Source organism: Pecten maximus, chromosome 2, assembly GCF_902652985.1.
Source record: "Pecten maximus chromosome 2, xPecMax1.1, whole genome shotgun sequence".
Lineage (NCBI taxonomy): Eukaryota > Metazoa > Mollusca > Bivalvia > Pectinida > Pectinidae > Pecten > Pecten maximus.
In genome coordinates, this window is record NC_047016.1 from 11,974,531 (window position 1) to 11,992,052 (window position 17,522).

Here is a 17,522-nt window from a genome sequence, read left to right on the forward strand (position 1 = left end):
AAGTTAGTTACACTGTGGTATGTGTGTGTAAGAGGTTTGTTCTCTTTATTAAAGTTAGTTACACTGTGGTATGTGTAAGAGGTTTGTTCTCTTTATTAAAGTTAGTTACACTGTGGTATGTGTGTGAGAGGTTTGTTCTCTTTATTAAAGTTAGTTACACTGTGGTATGTGTGCGTGAGAGGTTTGTTCTCTTTATTTAAGCTAGTTACACTGTGGTTTGTGTGGGAGGTTTGTTCTCTTTATTAAAGTTAGTTACACTGTGGTATGTGTGTGAGAGGTTTGTTCTCTTTATTAAAGCTAGTTACACTGTGGTATGTGTGCGTGAGAGGTTTGTTCTCTTTATTTAAGCTAGTTACACTGTGGTTTGTGTGGGAGGTTTGTTCTCTTTATTAAAGTTAGTTACACTGTGGTATGTGTGTGAGAGGTTTGTTCTCTTTATTAAAGCTAGTTACACTGTGGTATGTGTGCGTGAGAGGTTTGTTCTCTTTATTTAAGCTAGTTACACTGTGGTTTGTGTGTGTAAGAGGTTTGTTCTCTTTATTAAAGTTAGTTACACTGTGGTATGTGTAAGAGGTTTGTTCTCTTTATTAAAGTTAGTTACACTGTGGTATGTGTAAGAGGTTTGTTCTCTTTATTAAAGTTAGTTACACTGTGGTATGTGTGTGTGAGAGGTTTGTTCTCTTTATTAAAGCTAGTTACACTGTGGTATGTGTGTGAGAGGTTTGTTCTCTTTATTAAAGCTAGTTACACTGTGGTATGTGTGAGAGGTTTGTTCTCTTTATTAAAGTTAGTTACACTGTGGTATGTGTGTGTGAGAGGTTTGTTCTCTTTATTAAAGTTAGTTACACTGTGGTATGTGTGTGTAAGAGGTTTGTTCTCTTTATTAAAGTTAGTTACACTGTGGTATGTGTAAGAGGTTTGTTCTCTTTATTAAAGTTAGTTACACTGTGGTATGTGTGTGTGAGAGGTTTGTTCTCTTTATTAAAGTTAGTTACACTGTGGTATGTGTGTGTGAGATGTTTGTTCGCTTTATTAAAGTTAGTTACACTGTGGTATGTGTGTGAGAGGTTTGTTCTCTTTATTAAAGCTAGTTACACTGTGGTATGTATGTGTAAGAGGTTTGTTCTCTTTATTAAAGTTAGTTACACTGTGGTATGTGTGTGAGAGGTTTGTTCTCTTTATTAAAGCTAGTTACACTGTGGTATGTGTAAGAGGTTTGTTCTCTTTATTAAAGCTAGTTACACTGTGGTATGTGTGTGAGGTTTGTTCTCTTTATTAAAGTTAGTTACACTGTGGTTTTTTGTGTGTAAGAGGTTTGTTCTCTTTATTAAAGTTAGTTACACTGTGGTATGTGTAAGAGGTTTGTTCTCTTTATTAAAGCTAGTTACACTATGGTATGTGTAAGAGGTTTGTTCTCTTTATTAAAGTTAGTTACACTGTGGTATGTGTGTGAGAGGTTTGTTCTCTTTATTAAAGCTAGTTACACTGTGGTATGTGTAAGAGGTTTGTTCTCTTTATTAAAGCTAGTTACACTGTGGTATGTGTAAGAGGTCTGTTCTCTTTATTAAAGCTAGTTACACTATGGTATGTGTAAGAGGTTTGTTCTCTTTATTAAAGTTAGTTACACTGTGGTATGTGTGTGAGAGGTTTGTTCTCTTTATTAAAGCTAGTTACACTGTGGTATGTGTGTGTAAGAGGTTTGTTCTCTTTATTAAAGCTATAACCTTCAGGGACAAAGAACGTTCAACAAGTAAGCCAATCTGTCTCTTCTTCTGCCTCCTCATTGTAACCAGTCTACTAATTTCAGCATTGTAATTGTGTACTATATACTAAGTCTGTATGTATGTGAATGTTACAATGATACTTTGTTTGTTCTTGCATGATTTAATTGTTTTGCACTGACTAAATGTTTTTATTCATTTAAAATCCTCTGTAAAATAATTTTAATAGGTATATCCTAGATGTTTTTATGAAAATTGTGCAGAAATAAGGGCGTTAAGGACGTCGACAGGGCCAAAGAGGGTCAAATTCTCTAAAATCTTCTCAAATCCAGGATATGTTAGAATCAAATACTATTTACAGGTAGAAAGGTCTTAAAGGTCCTTTACCAAAACTATGAATTTCATGACCCTGGGGTCTTATGTTTGCCCTGGGGAGCTCGGGAGTAAACGTTACTATAATATATAGAGAGAAATCACATTTTTGACTATCATTTGTTTGATTTTTATTGGAATTTATTCTAACTTGCACACATGTAAGCCCGAATGCCCCCTAGGGGCTGATGGGCGGGGTCAAAAAGGGTAAAATTTAAAGAAATATTTCAAAACTCAGGTGACGTTTTAAGGCCCATGGGTCTCTTGTTGATGTTATTGTTATCATTAACACTTTATAATTGTTATGAGCACACAGCTAACTTAATATTGTATATAATTGTTATGAGCACACGGCTAACTTTGATATTGTATATGTTATGAGTACACAGCTAACTTAATATTGTATATAATTGTTACAAGCACACAGCTAACTTTAATATTGTATATAATTGTTATGAGCACACTGCTAACTTTAATATTGTATATAAATGTTATGAGCACACAGCTAACTTTGATATTGAATATAGATGTTATGAGCACACAGCTAACTTTAATATTTTATTCAATTGTGATGAACACACAGCTAACTTTAATAGTGTACCACTAAACAGATCTGCCTTGTTCTTTTCTCCGATATACTAGTACTGCCTAATATGGATGTTTGTTTCAGTTGGCATTTCATGAACTTTTAGTATAATATTGTGGTGTAACTATTAATAATACTTTACGTTATTGTTTAATAAATACTCCTTGTATCTGCAATTCTTACAAGTGTTAAGCCTATCAGTAAAGTTTGTCATTCAGTGAGTAAATCTCCATAATAGATAATATCTTAGTGAGTATTGGTGTTACAGACATATATGTATCTATGTATTTACATTTTAAGTAATTCGTATCCTGCAGACATACCTTGCAAGGATCCAGTATTAAATTACTTCTTTGACGTAAATATCAAGGTAGACTACAGATTATGTCACGTACCATTTCTTTTTCAGTAACGCCTATATAGCTAACATTTTTCCATGTAATCTACATCCAGCAATGGGGCTACTGAGACAACACATAAACATGTGTATTGCTTCAGTTCATACGTTGTCAGTATCATATGTCAGCTTGCATTAAAAGTTAGAAAAGAGTGAGCTGCATACTTCCTGGTCACAATTTTTGTCTCAAGTACAAAAAGTAATCCTACTGAAGTTTCCATTTCACGGAATGATCAAGTCTCGCTTTAATAGTAAAATTAATGACTTGTGATGAGTCATGTCACCACGTTCAAGTTTTTAATGAATAATTTTGCTAAAATTTTAAGATACATTTTCTCACAAACATTTTTATAATCATTACATATTCATTTTGATGCCTTATACTGTTCATCCTCTGTGGACTGATCCAATGTCACTGTGTCACAGATCTTTGTTAGGGTAGACACTGACCCCCCTCTGTGGACTGATCCAATGTCACTGTGTATATGTTTGTTAGGGTAGATACTGACCCCCCTCTTTGGACTGATCCAATGTCACTGTGTAGATGTTTGTTAGGATAGATACTGTTCATCCTCTGTGGACGATCCAATGTCGCTGTGTATATGTTTGTATGGATAGATACTGACCCCCTCTGTGGACTGATCCAATGTCACTGTGTAAATGTTTGTTAGGATAGATACTGACCCCCCTCTGTGGACTGATCCAATGTCACTGTGTAGATATTTGTTAGGGTAGATACTGACCCCCCTCTGTGGACTGATCCAAAGTCACTGTGTATATGTTTGTTAGGGTAGATACTGACCCCCCTCTGTGGACTGATCCAATGTCACTGTGTAGATGTTTGTTAGGATAGATACTGACCCCCCTCTGTGGACTGATCCAATGTCACTGTGTAGATATTTGTTAGGGTAGATACTGACCCCCCTCAGTGGACTGATCCAATGTCACTGTGTAGATGCTTGTTAGGATAGATACTGACCCCCTCTGTGGACTGATCCATTGTCACTGTGTATATGTTTGTTAGGGTAGAAACTGACCCCCCTCTGTGGACTGATCCAATGTCACTGTGTAGATGTTTGTTAGGGTAGATACTGACCCCCCTCTGTGGACTGATCCAATGTCACTGTGTAGATATTTGTTAGGGTAGATACTGACCCCCCTCTGTGGACTGATCCAATGTCACTGTGTAGATTTTTGTTAGGGTAGATACTGACCCCCCTCAGTGGACTGATCCAATGTCACTGTGTATATGTTTGTTATGGTAGATACTGACCCCCCTCCGTGGACTGATCCAATGTCACTGTGTATATGTTTGTTAGGGTAGATACTGACCCCCCTCTGTGGACTGATCCAATGTCACTGTGTAGATATTTGTTAGGGTAGATACTGACCCCCCTCAGTGGACTGATCCAATGTCACTGTGTAGATTGTTAGGGTAGTGGAGATAATTAATTCCTCAGGTAATATACCAGATATGTACAGCATAACAACTTAAACAAGTGATAGGTGTAGGTACTATGGGCCCATTGACAATTTATTTACAATATATATATATAATCCTGTGAGGTTGAATATTACCCGTGACTCTCATTACAGGTGCTGTGTTTGCATGCTGTAAAAAATTTTGATTCATACTTTCTCGGTCATTGTTGAGGACACACATTCAAAATGCTACAAAGACATTATTACATATAACATTACATATTCATGCAATATGTTATGATGATTAACATTGTTTATTCAAAGAAAATATTTTGAAAACGATAAACATATTATATAGTGTATTTACAAAGTTAGTAATATTTCCTTTGTATTTTTGCAGCGTCCACATGTTGAGTTCCAGCCATTTTATCCAGACTTTTCCTCCACATGTTACAAGTTTTCGTCAGCTACTGCCTCATGTTGGTGTTCATGACGTACAACGCCTGGCTCTGTATATCCGTTATTCTTGGAGCTGCCGCTGGCTACTTCCTGTTTGGCTGGCGGCGGTCGATCGTAGTGGACCTCAATGAGCATTGCCATTAGTATCCTGAGGCTCTATAATAATTAATGCTTCCAAGTTGTGATTAAAAATATTTTTTTTGTATTTCTTAGAAGTTTTGGGTAATATGTAACAGCAGAGAAAAACATGCCAAGGAGATAAAACATATGACTCACAGCAGATCATATAATGTGGTGTGTCAAAGGGAAGACGAGAAAATAATGGACGGGGAGTTATAGATTTATAACACCACTTAGTAGGTGTTGGGGATGAGGGAGAGAAAGGGGTTGTAAGATTTGGACAAACAAAATAGAGAACGAGAGTGATATGTCATTGGTGAAAATATGTGGGAATGCTAAAATGGTTGGGTAATGGTGTCCCATCAGATATACTTATGGAATCTTAAATAAAATTAAAATTGTTTTAAGACCTTAGTCTGAATGAGTAGAGAGATTTAGAACTGCTACCAGAAAAGTAATGACAACTGGACAATAATCATTGGGGTCAGTTGGAGCTGGATTCTAAGATACAGGTATGCATGTACATTGATGCAATGTAAAACAAGGAGGCACTCATGACTTTAAAATCGACTTTCCTACTGAAGTTTATTTTTTCTTCCAAATAATCAGAATTTCTTTTAATATGATATTACCTCCGACCTGTAAGGTTTTCTTTTTTCTTTACTTATCACAAAACCATCTGAAGCAAACACTTTGTTACTTGATTAACGTGTATGTTGAAATGTATGTATTTATGTAAGGCCATGACATCAAGGTATTTTGGGGTACATAGACTATGAATTTGTTTCTCTACAGATTAAACATTGTGTCAAGTTTGTATTGTCTTCTATAGTATATTAGTAAAAAAGGTTCAACTTTACATTGTATTAACGCTGGGGCCCACATAAATAGTCCTACATGTAGTGGGGTGGGGGTGGTCGTTAACAAGTCTATCTTACTGTTGGCAAGGTAACAGAACCATTGTCTACAGGTAACCATTATATCTACTTAATGTTTATAACTACTTATTTACATGTACTGTCGTCTTATAATTTTGACATTTTTTTTTTTATTTTGTGGGGTGAAATAAACATTCAAATAGAATTATATCTTCTCTTAAATGCTGAAATGCTCATTACATTATCAAAAAATCAATTTACTAAAATCCAGTGCACATTTAAAGGATCTAATTCATAGTTGGTCACTTTGTCTGGGGCATATCTCTCATTGTCTCCTACGTACAATTCCAAAATTTTATAAGGGGCACAAGAGTTCCAAGTATTAACAATATTGGAACAACTAATGCAAGTGAATTATCACTATTTTGTTACATATTTTAAAGGTTTTGTCAGCAGTATATCTTTGTTATACACATTTCATTGTTCATTATACTCGACACCACAGGTAATGATAGGGCCACCTGTCATGCCATTTATAGAACTGCATAAATAGGTTTATGATTTTTGCATGTTTTACACAGAAAGTTCTTTCTCAAGTGTTGATTGCCTATATGTACACCATCTATATAAAACCTACCTAAACCGAACATCATCAGAACCAATATAGACAGGTTTTTGGATTTAATGTTGAAAGTTGATGCATGTGTGAGTGTGTAGCGGCATGTACGTGTTTGTGATGTTTAGATGACATTATTCCATAGACAAGTCTCAAAATTTAGGGGATGAATGACTTAGGATATTTTTAGTGATCCTAGTCAATGAGGTATTCATGGATGGAGAGTACATATGTATACACGTATATATAGTTTTGTGGGGTATTACACTTTAGACAATGTATTTGTGTACATTGTATTTCTGTGTAATTTTTGGAGCAATATAAAGGTTGACTAAAGACAATGAGTTAATATATAGTTGTTGAATTTATTACCAGGAAGGTGATAAGGTATTCATGTATTTAGTTTATATTTTTTTAAACAGTATTTTTTGTTTGAATTTTCAATATTTTTCAATTCTAGAAGTGGAATTCAAAATTCCATTAGCTCTATATACTGGTATGCTGATATGTCTTCAAAAAAGCTTAAGTGTCGCAAGGTTTTATCAGGTATTGATAATTCTGATGAATATTTGCAAAAAAGAAAGATAACTGAACGGAAACTTCATTCCATTTACTGTAAAATCCTGAAGATTCCATGACCAATTGAAAAGTGTTAGGAGTAACTATAACCAAAATGCAATGATCAATAATCACATTCAATCATCTTGAATTTTTTCTACTTCAAAATTTCCCTTGTTATGTTACTGCATTTATACAAAGTATTCAAGCAATTTGCTTTCTTTATTGTGGAGAATCACGTTCAATAAACTTGATCTTTGCTCTTGAGTTCTTAATATATGAATTTACATGTACATGACACAGCAGAGGAATTTATAACAGGTGATGTTATATACATTATTTATATAAACCTGTATTGGTGCTTTGACTAACTATAAGGAACATGTATGATTCCTAGTTCAGATGATTAAGTTGGTTTACAAGTTTTCTGTCTCCTGTAATCGCCATTGTAGGCCGAGTGCAGATGATGCACCAATATAATAACGCATACAGCTGTATCACTTAGTTCTGGTGAAGTTATAAGTTAGTCATATTTATTCACATATTTATTCTGCATGCTCACTAAATATATTACCCAAATGTTGGTCACAGGAATATCGGTAATAGGATTAGTCTTGTTTAATAGGGTTAGTCTGTTTAACAATGTTATACCTGTCTATGTGATGTGAAATGCTACTTTTTGGTCAATACTGTCTATATCGACAATTGGTTAAATAAGTATAGTTACTTGCACAATCTAATTAAAATTAGACTTTTAATTTCTATATTAGTTACTTGCATACAGATTTGTTATAGTATTGATTTAGGGGTAACATTATAAGGATTATACATATAAGCAGATATTACACTAAACCTATGACAGTACATTCTGAGACAATAGATGTTATACATTGTATAACTAACAAGTCAAGGAATAATGATGGGATGTTATTACAGTGCAATATAAAGTTGTCATCAGTATATTTTTGTAGTGGATAATCATACATGTTCTTGTTAAGATTTTAAGCACCATTTGTTAATACATAATGTATTTGTAATTCATGATGGTTTTGATGACAACACAGTATATTAGTTTAATCCCTCAGATGCTCAGTCTACTGAGTTTCTGTAAAATAATGTCACAAGAAAGCTGGGAACAGCTACAAAAATTGTTTAGTTATTTTGATATATTTTTGTAGATATCTTTCTTTACTTAAAAAGAAGAGGAACATATATATAGTTGTAATACATTTTGTAGTACAAATAGAATTCATGATTCCATTTTTGATTCGTTATTTTGTTTGTTCAATGGTATTGAAATCCATACAAATACAGGATAACATAATTATGCTGTCAAGTTTATCAGTATTTAAAATTCAAAGTGGTGAGAAATAGATCAGTATCATTAACATACCATTTTCATTTAAAGTAATTTTCGAATCAAATACTTGCTAACAAAAGCATGATTACTGGAAAAGCACATCATCATGTCATTTTATTTGCTTACTTCGTTATTGAACAATTTTTTGTTGAATTAAATTTATAGAATATTTTCTTTCTATATTATTTGGGGTTAAATGATTTCTTCATATCTTGATTTGTATGGATGTAAATGTTATGTGATATTGATATTAAGATACCTGTAAATATGTCTCATCATCACCATACAGTATATATATATATATATATATTAAACACTTTGAAATGGATCATGTGCTGTTTTTATTCATTGATGTCATCATAACCAAGGGCGACTGCTGTAAAGTATTCCCAGAGTTAAACCCAGGGTGATGTACTTATAGAACCAGGGCTGAAGTTTGGCTTCTAATTATCGGTCAGATGGCCACGAGTTGGCATTTTGGACAAGAAACAGGTACCAGTAAAATCTACCGGCCTCTTATCAATAAGGGGTGGAATGGTAAAATCATCGCCCTTCCCTCATACTTCTGTAGTACTAAAGTGCTATGGGGATGATGACTTTAAACTTTTGTATCATTGCTTTATATTGACTGGTTGTCCATGTGTTATTTGCACTCTTACTTGAGAAAGGAAACAGATGTTTGCAAAATCTTAAAAGAGTTTTCAGTGGCTGTTTGTTTTAAAGTCAAGATCTTCACTTAGCATCAACACGACACTAATGAATCACATTCCTAACTGTATACCTCTCTCATCCCTGATCTTAAGATATAGTATCCTCTTGTGTTTTGGTATTAAGGTGAACTATTGAAGAGAAAGTGAATCATTCAAATGAAGTATAGCACTTTGATATAGATCATTCCTAGGATATTTCCAAGTCTCCAAAGTCCCTCCTGATTATGGGCAGCAAAACAAGGGGGAGCATTACTCTGGACAAACTTTCATGATTGGATGGACAGACAGGTGGGTGCACCCCGATTCTAGTACAGGGAGTATTCCCCCCCTAACTTTGTTACAGGGGCTGTAAGAGTAGATATTTTTATTGAGGATAAATACATAATCAACCAAGAGCCAATATCCCATATTTTTTTAACCATTTTATAATTTTTGCTTGACGAAAGGTTATCGGACAAAAATTCAGAAGTACTAATACAGTACCGTAATACAATTCATTACCTTTCATTCCAGAGGAAAAATATAACTATGGACATATTAAAAATGAAGTGAAAGTGACATTTTTGAATGGCATGTCAATGTTGAAGGATAGTAAAACAATGACAATGATGAATCAATTGGAACTAAAATTTTAATTTGTAATTAATGTGACGTTACATTGTGCACCTAGTGTTGGCGGACCACATGATTGATGTTCGTCTACAGCTTTGTCTGATGCATCATCATCACATCGTTGACCTTGACAATCTATCACATTACTATCTGAGGTGCACTCGGTGATCCCACACATAATCGGTAAAGTGGAGGGCGTATCTAACATCGATACATTACATGGTGTACTGGTCTCTGCTACCACAAAATCTGCACTCATATTTAACTTGTCCTCAACTTGAGATTCATCTTGTGTTGGTGAGTCAGCCACTTCCTCCAAGGAATCAGATGTACCATCAGAATCAGACTCTATAATAATTAAATTTGAAAACTGGGTTAAAATTAAGAATATAAATCTCTACTGACTGATCCCATCTTATCTGGCAAGTCAGAAATATAGCTATTAGTTTCAGCCTTATATACCTTCAACACTGACATCATGCCCTCGTACTAATGATATTTAGACGGTGTTGGGTACACTACAACCTTTTGAATTCATTTTGAACTTGACATTGCTACCATACAGACCTAGATACTTTGTTTACCACATTATGACCTTGACACTAATTTTCCAGCCCATGTGTACCTGTGAATGTTAAGTATGTACATTGTGACCTTGACATTGATTTCACAGCCCATGTGTACCTGTGAATGTTAAGTACATTGTGACCTTGATATTGATTTCCTAGCCCATGTGTACCTTAGAATGTTTAGTACATTGTGACCTTGACATTGATTTCCCAGCCCATGTGTACCTGTAAATGTTAAGTACATTATATTGTGACCTTGACATTGATTTCCTAACCCATGTGTACCTTAGAATGTTTAGTACATTGTGACCTTGACATTGATTTCCCAGCCTCTATATACCTATAACAGTGTCTAATACAAATGTGACCTTGACATTAATTCCCCAGCCAAGCCCCTACATACCTGAGACAGTGTCTAGGACACTATAGCCCTGACAGTGATCCGGTAGAACCACATGAATTATGGGGTACTCCACTATGCACTTCCCCACCAGATTCTTCTGTAGTGTTTTCTTCAGGCACAACTCGTGGAACCTGCACACACCAAGTTAAAGGCAATCACTGACAGTTATAATAATAAACATGGAAAGTGTCTTGTAACGTAATTCTTATTTAGGGTATTCAACACAGAAAACAAATTCATTACAAGAGGCCCATGGGCTTAAAGCAGGGATAATTTCCCTACAAACCCCTCGATCCGAAGGGCTCACACCAGCATCTTTACCATATATTGTCTGTCCACAGCCAGTTATGTTTCAGATGAAATTTGGTTGTAATCCACCCATGTTGACATGTGGACTTGAATTGATGTGATCTCACTAAGTTGTTACTAGCAGATAGAGACAATTTCCAATCCCTCTATATACATTGCTGTTTGTGGGGTAAAAATTGTTCTAACTTGGAATATATGTCACTATATATAGTAATAGTTGCACCATTACGGAGTTGTATAACTTAATCAAAGATGGGGGATTTGAATTGCATCCGTGAAATCTCTCCAAAAGTATGCAGACTATTTAACAGAATGTTTCTGCAGAGGTTGTAAAGGTAAAATGTGACACATGTGAATAAGTAATGATGTTGGCAAAAGTAAATGAGATCCCTGGGCCTATTTTTACATCACTCAGGAATGTGTTCATCTCTTGATGCCCACAATGCTGTAAATAAGAGGTTTTTTGAGTTGGAAACTCAATGATTTTAAATATAAACAAATACACCAAGTCCCTTGGGGGTGGGGTAAGACTTTTGGGCCTATTTTTAGATCAGGATTGTGTTTATCCCTAGATGCCAAGCAATGCTATATGACAAACAGCTTTTCAAACAGATTTTCAAGTTGTGCTTCTTCCAAGGATCTTTCGGACCATATTTTGTTCAAATCCATTTAAAAAATTTTGACAAGTAGCTATTGCTGATGATGGATAGGCAGATGGACAGATGAATGACGCATCATGGCATAAGCTCACAGGCCCTTCTGGCCAGATGAGCTAAAAATATGAACTGGCCAAAAGATGATTATCAGTACAAATATGAAATTTTATATAAAATATGTTTATCATTTGTGGAATACCAGATATGTGACAAGGTATTCATAAGAACTACTAAATCTCTGATCATCATTAGTAAGGATTTATTATATTGATGGTAATTATAACTAATACTCTGGCTACTAGTATCTTCCGGTAAATCACTGTCGTTGATATTAACTGATAGTGTTACTAGTATCTCCAGTAAATCACTCTCGTTGATATTAACTGATAGTGTTACTAGTATCTTCAGTAAATCACTGTCATTGATATTAACTGATAGCATTACTAGTATCTCCAGTAAATCACTGTCGTTGATATTAACTGATAGTGTTACTAGTATCTCCAGTAAATCACTGTCGTTGATATTAACAGATAGTGTTACTAGTATCCCCAGTAAATCACTGTCGTTGATATTAACAGATAGTGTTACTAGTATCCCCAGTAAATCACTGTCGTTGATATTAACTGATAGTGTTACTAGTATCTCCAGTAAATCACTGTCGTTGATATTAACTGATAGTGTTACTAGTATCCCCAGTAAATCACTGTCGTTGATATTAACTGATAGTGTTACTAGTATCTCCAGTAAATCACTGTCGTTGATATTAACCGATAGTGTTACTCGTATCTCCAGTAAATCACTGTCGTTGATATAACTGATAGTGTTACTAGTATCTCCAGTAAATCACTCTCGTTGATATTAACTGATAGTGTTACTAGTATCTTCAGTAAATCACTGTCGTTGATATAACTGATAGTTACTAGTATCTCCAGTAAATCACTGTCGTCGATATTAACTGATAGTGTTACTAGTATCTCCAGTAAATCACTGTCGTCAATATTAACTGATAGTGTTACTAGTATCTCCAGTAAATCACTGTCGTTGATATATAACTGATAGTGTTACTAGTATCTCCGGTAAATCAATGTCGTTGATATTAACTGATAGTGTTACTAGTATCTTCAGTATATCACTGTCGTTGATATTAACTGATAGTGTTACTAGTATCTCCAGTAAATCACTGTCATTGATATTAACTGATAGTGTTACTAGTATCTCCAGTAAATCACTGTCGTTGATATAACTGATAGTGTTACTAGTATCCCCAGTAAATCACTGTCGTTGATATTAACAGATAGTGTTACTAGTATCTCCAGTAAATCACTGTCGTTGATATAACTGATAGTGTTACTAGTATCCCCAGTAAATCACTGTCGTTGATATTAACAGATAGTGTTACTAGTATCTCCAGTAAATCACTGTCGTTGATATTAACTGATAGTGTTACTAGTATCTCCAGTAAATCACTGTCGTTGATATTAACTGATAGTGTTACTAGTATCTCCAGTAAATCACTCTCGTTGATATTAACTGATAGTGTTACTAGTATCTCCGGTAAATCACTGTCGTTGATATTAACTGATAGTGTTACTAGTATCTCCAGTAAATCACTGTCGTTGATATTAACTGATAGTGTTACTAGTATCTTCAGTAAATCACTGTCGTTGATATTAACTGATAGTGTTACTAGTATCTCCAGTAAATCACTGTCGTTGATATTAACTGATAGTGTTACTAGTATCTCCAGTAAATCACTGTCATTGATATTAACAGATAGTGTTACTAGTATCTCCAGTAAATCACTCTCGTTGATATTAACTGATAGTGTTACTAGTATCTCCGGTAAATCACTGTCGTTGATATTAACTGATAGTGTTACTAGTATCTCCAGTAAATCACTGTCGTTGATATTAACTGATAGTGTTACTAGTATCTTCAGTAAATCACTGTCGTTGATATTAACTGATAGTGTTACTAGTATCTCCAGTAAATCACTGTCGTTGATATTAACTGATAGTGTTACTAGTATCCCCAGTAAATCACTGTCGTTGATATTAACTGATAGTGTTACTAGTATCTCCAGTAAATCACTGTCGTTGATATTAACCGATAGTGTTACTAGTATCTCCAGTAAATCACTGTCGTTGATATAACTGATAGTGTTACTAGTATCTCCAGTAAATCACTCTCGTTGATATTAACTGATAGTGTTACTAGTATCTTCAGTAAATCACTGTCGTTGATATTAACTGATAGTGTTACTAGTATCCCCAGTAAATCACTGTCGTTGATATTAACCGATAGTGTTACTAGTATCTCCAGTAAATCACTGTCATTGATATTAACAGATAGTATAAGTTTACATACTTAACATCATTAGCTGGTCTCTCTTCCACTTTCATGAATAGTCGACAGTTCTGCAGTCCCTTCTGGCAGTAAATCTTGAGGGCGTGGCGTTTGATGGGGTCAGATTCTGTGGGGTGGATAAAATCCTTCAGCAGTTCCTCTAGTGTTTGGTGCTCAGACAACCTATAGAAGTTACCATACTAGTCTATTTAAAGCTAAATGCACTGCCAAGTTTTCATTACATTTTTTCATGTTAACTGAAGGGTAAAAAACATATCTATGACAACTACTACTACCAAAAATTTCACAGAATTTAATAGCTTGAACAAAAAATTCCAATATCTTAAGATACTTCATTAACAAGAAACCACAGTTCCTGTTTAAAAATGCATAGGCAATTCAACTGGAAATCTACCTCTTAGAAGTAAACTTGACTTCAGATTGTGGAAAGAGCCACTGCACATTCCAAAGTATGGTCTGTAACCTGTCAAACAAAGACAAACAATTTATTAAAGACAGAATACTAAAATGTACAATATGGATAGCAGTTTGACTTTTAAGCTAAACTATACAGTATGACTAATCAGTAATCGTAGATGCTGGTGTAAAAGGATGATGAATTAAATTAATGCATTTTAACCTTACTTAGAAAAAAAAAAAAAAAAAAAACATTCTATGCACAGTACTTGTATTTGTTCTGTGATGATTAACATTTTTTTCTAAGATTTTACAGGAATATTGAAATAAAAAGAATTTTCAAAGTAGAGATTCCTAGACTGTTACATGTCCTTACAACCTACTTGTGCTGGTACATTGTCAAATTGTGTTTTCTCTTTGCCATTGGATAAGGCATAATCTTCAGCTTTATCTCCCTTTTTCTGGCCTCTTTCACTAATTTCATTAGCTATAAAAGAAAATGAAGATATGAGTAGTCATTCCCTGTTCAATTGACATATCTTGTTTATCTAAATACTCCCCATGAATGTTTTTTTAACACCTCATCAATAATGATGGCTTCTGGGTGATTTTCATTGACATAACTGCTGTGATAGTGAAAAATATTGTGGTATTTACTTTGATGTAATCTAAATAGACTCAGAGGTCTATGTAATGTCAATATGCTCTATTAAATGTACTGGGTAAAACCAATGTTATTAATCTACACTTACAAAGTTTGGTTTGTTACTTCTCTGTTTAAGACGGTCTCTTTGTGTACTGTCTATTTTTCTGTTTGTTTCCTCCAAGAATCTGTAATCTGACAACAAAAACATTGAGATAAAACACAAATCTGGAAAAAGTGTAAGAGTTATCCTTCCTTAATCAATATGCATATACTCATATACATTTGTCCTTTGTTTGAACTGCCCAAAAAACCTTATTTAACTCGAAAATTGAAAAGTTTTGATCCTTCAGATTTAAGATTGGATTTCGAAATTGAATATTAAGGCTCAACTAAAAACCCTGCTACATTTATCAGTTTCAATGACACTAAAGATATCTTTTTAAATGCTAACAAAAAAAAACAAAAAAAAAAAACGAAACAAACAAAAACAAAGGGAAAATTATTTGTCTGCAACATTCTTTCATACCTTATGAATACATCGGTTTTTTAGGTTTTTTCCCCTTGCCTTTCACTATCATATAGCTAACTTTAATGCAGTAACAGTCAACCATTACTCACTACTGAGATTGGACGGAAACTGTCAGATATTCTAAGATCACAAAAATATAAGTCCTTATGATCTTGGTTATGTAAGAGGGCTAATGAAAAAGAACAATGACAGGCCTTAGAGAAGACACTCCAAATGTCCTCAAATGATTATGACTTTAACATAATAGTCATGTATATGTTTTACAAATCAATAATTATAGATTCAATGCTTTTAAATCAACAAACCATTTAGAAGATTTCTGTCTGAATATTCTTTAACAGCGACAAATTCTGTCTTTTTGCGCTGCCCGTTACATCCCATTTCTGCTTTGTGACGTTTGACACAAGGAAGGGAACAGGTCTGGGCCAGGCAGCCAGGACACTTGTACTTAGCTTCATTTGCTGAACAAATCTCACACTTCCTGTAAAAGACAAAAATATACATTTTATTCACATTTAGATTGATCATACACTAAAAGAAGAGATGGACCAAAAACTGATGTATTAATTATATAAGCTCAAGATCTAAGTGTCTGTGTGACAGTGCAGTCCAAGGTAGGTAAATCATGGTTTTTATCACAAGGTTAAATCAGAGACATATATATATGTATATATGTCTCTGGTTAAATTGACAAGAAACTGTAACAGGAATCCAAAATTTTGTATCTTTTTTGTATGATTTGCTTATTACCCTTGGGACTCCTTAAATGAGAAATCTCTGAAACTATATACACCATCATGGTATTCAGGTACTGAGGACATAAACCTCATTTACAGACTCAATAAATCACATTCAGCTGAGAACACTGACTGGATAACAGCACAGGTACATATATCACTTCATTAATTTGTCCTTTCTTACACTTCGGATCATACTTAGTTGACAGACAATGCAAGCATTATCAACAATACTGAATAATCATATTATCCCAGTGTGTGTTATATCTTGTATGCATTTTGATCACTCAGTCTATGCTACCTTCTCATACAAGCAATTATGTGTTCAAAGTTTAAAAGGAATTAATATAAGCTCTAATTAGAACCTTAATTAATTTATTTTATCATGTATGTGCAACATCAGAATGAAATATTGTTTAAACTAAACTTAAAGTGTAAACTCTACAACACTACAAAAACTCACTTCTACAGACATGCACACACTCACACTACTCCAACAATGTTAGAGGTTTTACACGGCGAGATACTTTTGACAGGCGCCGTGTAACCCAGTCGGCAAAATAATATCCGATAGAAAAAGAGCCGACCAGCGGCCTCTTATGTTATAGGAGTAACACTCACACATACAAACACATAGCTGCAAAGGACACATACAAACAGTTCAATGTAAATAACACATTTTTTCTCGCCTCTGCGTTATGACCTTCGAGGGCACAATCATCCGTACTTATGGAGCCCCGGGCCCGAAAACCTAAACTTGTATACTCCAAAAATGTTAGAGGATTACACGATGAGAAACTTATGACGGATGTCATAACAAGTATATAACCAGAACCTTTAGCTAGCTGAAGTAAAATCTATCAGTAGCATTAATAAGTACCACCACCCCCTTCGCCCATAAAGTAGTAGAAAACGGTTGATTCAGAAGATACTTGCTTCATTCTGCCCCTTTCGTGGCTTCCTCTCCGATTTGTTTTCCTTTAACATGTGCTTCTCACTTTTGATGACGTAGCCAACATTATTTGTGACGTAGGGGCACCTTGCTTTATCCGGATTTCTCGGGGGGTTACGTACTGTTTGTGTTAAAGGACAAGGAAAC

General features: G+C 34.5%; 2 protein-coding genes across 6 annotated transcripts in view; one reads left to right on the forward strand and one right to left on the reverse strand.

The window, feature by feature from the left end:
* LOC117317730 (high affinity copper uptake protein 1-like) overlaps nucleotides 1-8,817 on the forward strand; it is a 33,916-nt gene extending 25,099 nt beyond the window's left edge. For 3 of the 5 annotated variants that reach the window (XM_033872641.1, XM_033872664.1, XM_033872649.1), the window contains 2 exons: nucleotides 1,718-1,750; nucleotides 4,899-8,817. In XM_033872641.1, the coding sequence (XP_033728532.1) occupies nucleotides 1,718-1,750; nucleotides 4,899-5,088 (223 nt within the window). In that variant the 3' untranslated portion in view covers nucleotides 5,089-8,817. The remainder of the gene's footprint in view (nucleotides 1-1,717; nucleotides 1,751-4,898) is intronic. The other 2 variants (XM_033872656.1, XM_033872672.1) reach the window with 1 other exon arrangement.
* Nucleotides 8,818-9,811: 994 nt separating this feature from the next.
* LOC117317764 (box C/D snoRNA protein 1-like) lies at nucleotides 9,812-17,440 on the reverse strand. Its single transcript, XM_033872694.1, has 8 exons — nucleotides 17,360-17,440; nucleotides 15,992-16,167; nucleotides 15,264-15,349; nucleotides 14,895-14,998; nucleotides 14,510-14,578; nucleotides 14,116-14,277; nucleotides 10,784-10,914; nucleotides 9,812-10,159 (listed from the first exon to the last, which is right to left on the reverse strand). Exons 1-8 carry the CDS (start codon nucleotides 17,362-17,364, stop codon nucleotides 9,831-9,833), a joined length of 1,062 nt encoding a protein of 353 aa, XP_033728585.1. The 5' UTR covers nucleotides 17,365-17,440; the 3' UTR covers nucleotides 9,812-9,830.
* Between the last annotated feature and the right edge of the window lie 82 nt (nucleotides 17,441-17,522).

Bases quoted from the DNA above. Each gene is read 5' to 3' on its own strand.
- LOC117317764 (XM_033872694.1), bottom strand. The intron at 14,278-14,509 runs GTAGATTTCCAG...TAACTTCTATAG, and splicing joins GTCAAGTTTACTTCTAAGAG to GTTGTCTGAGCACCAAACAC. The intron at 10,160-10,783 runs GTATGTAGGGGC...TAATTATTATAG, and splicing joins TGTCCTAGACACTGTCTCAG to AGTCTGATTCTGATGGTACA.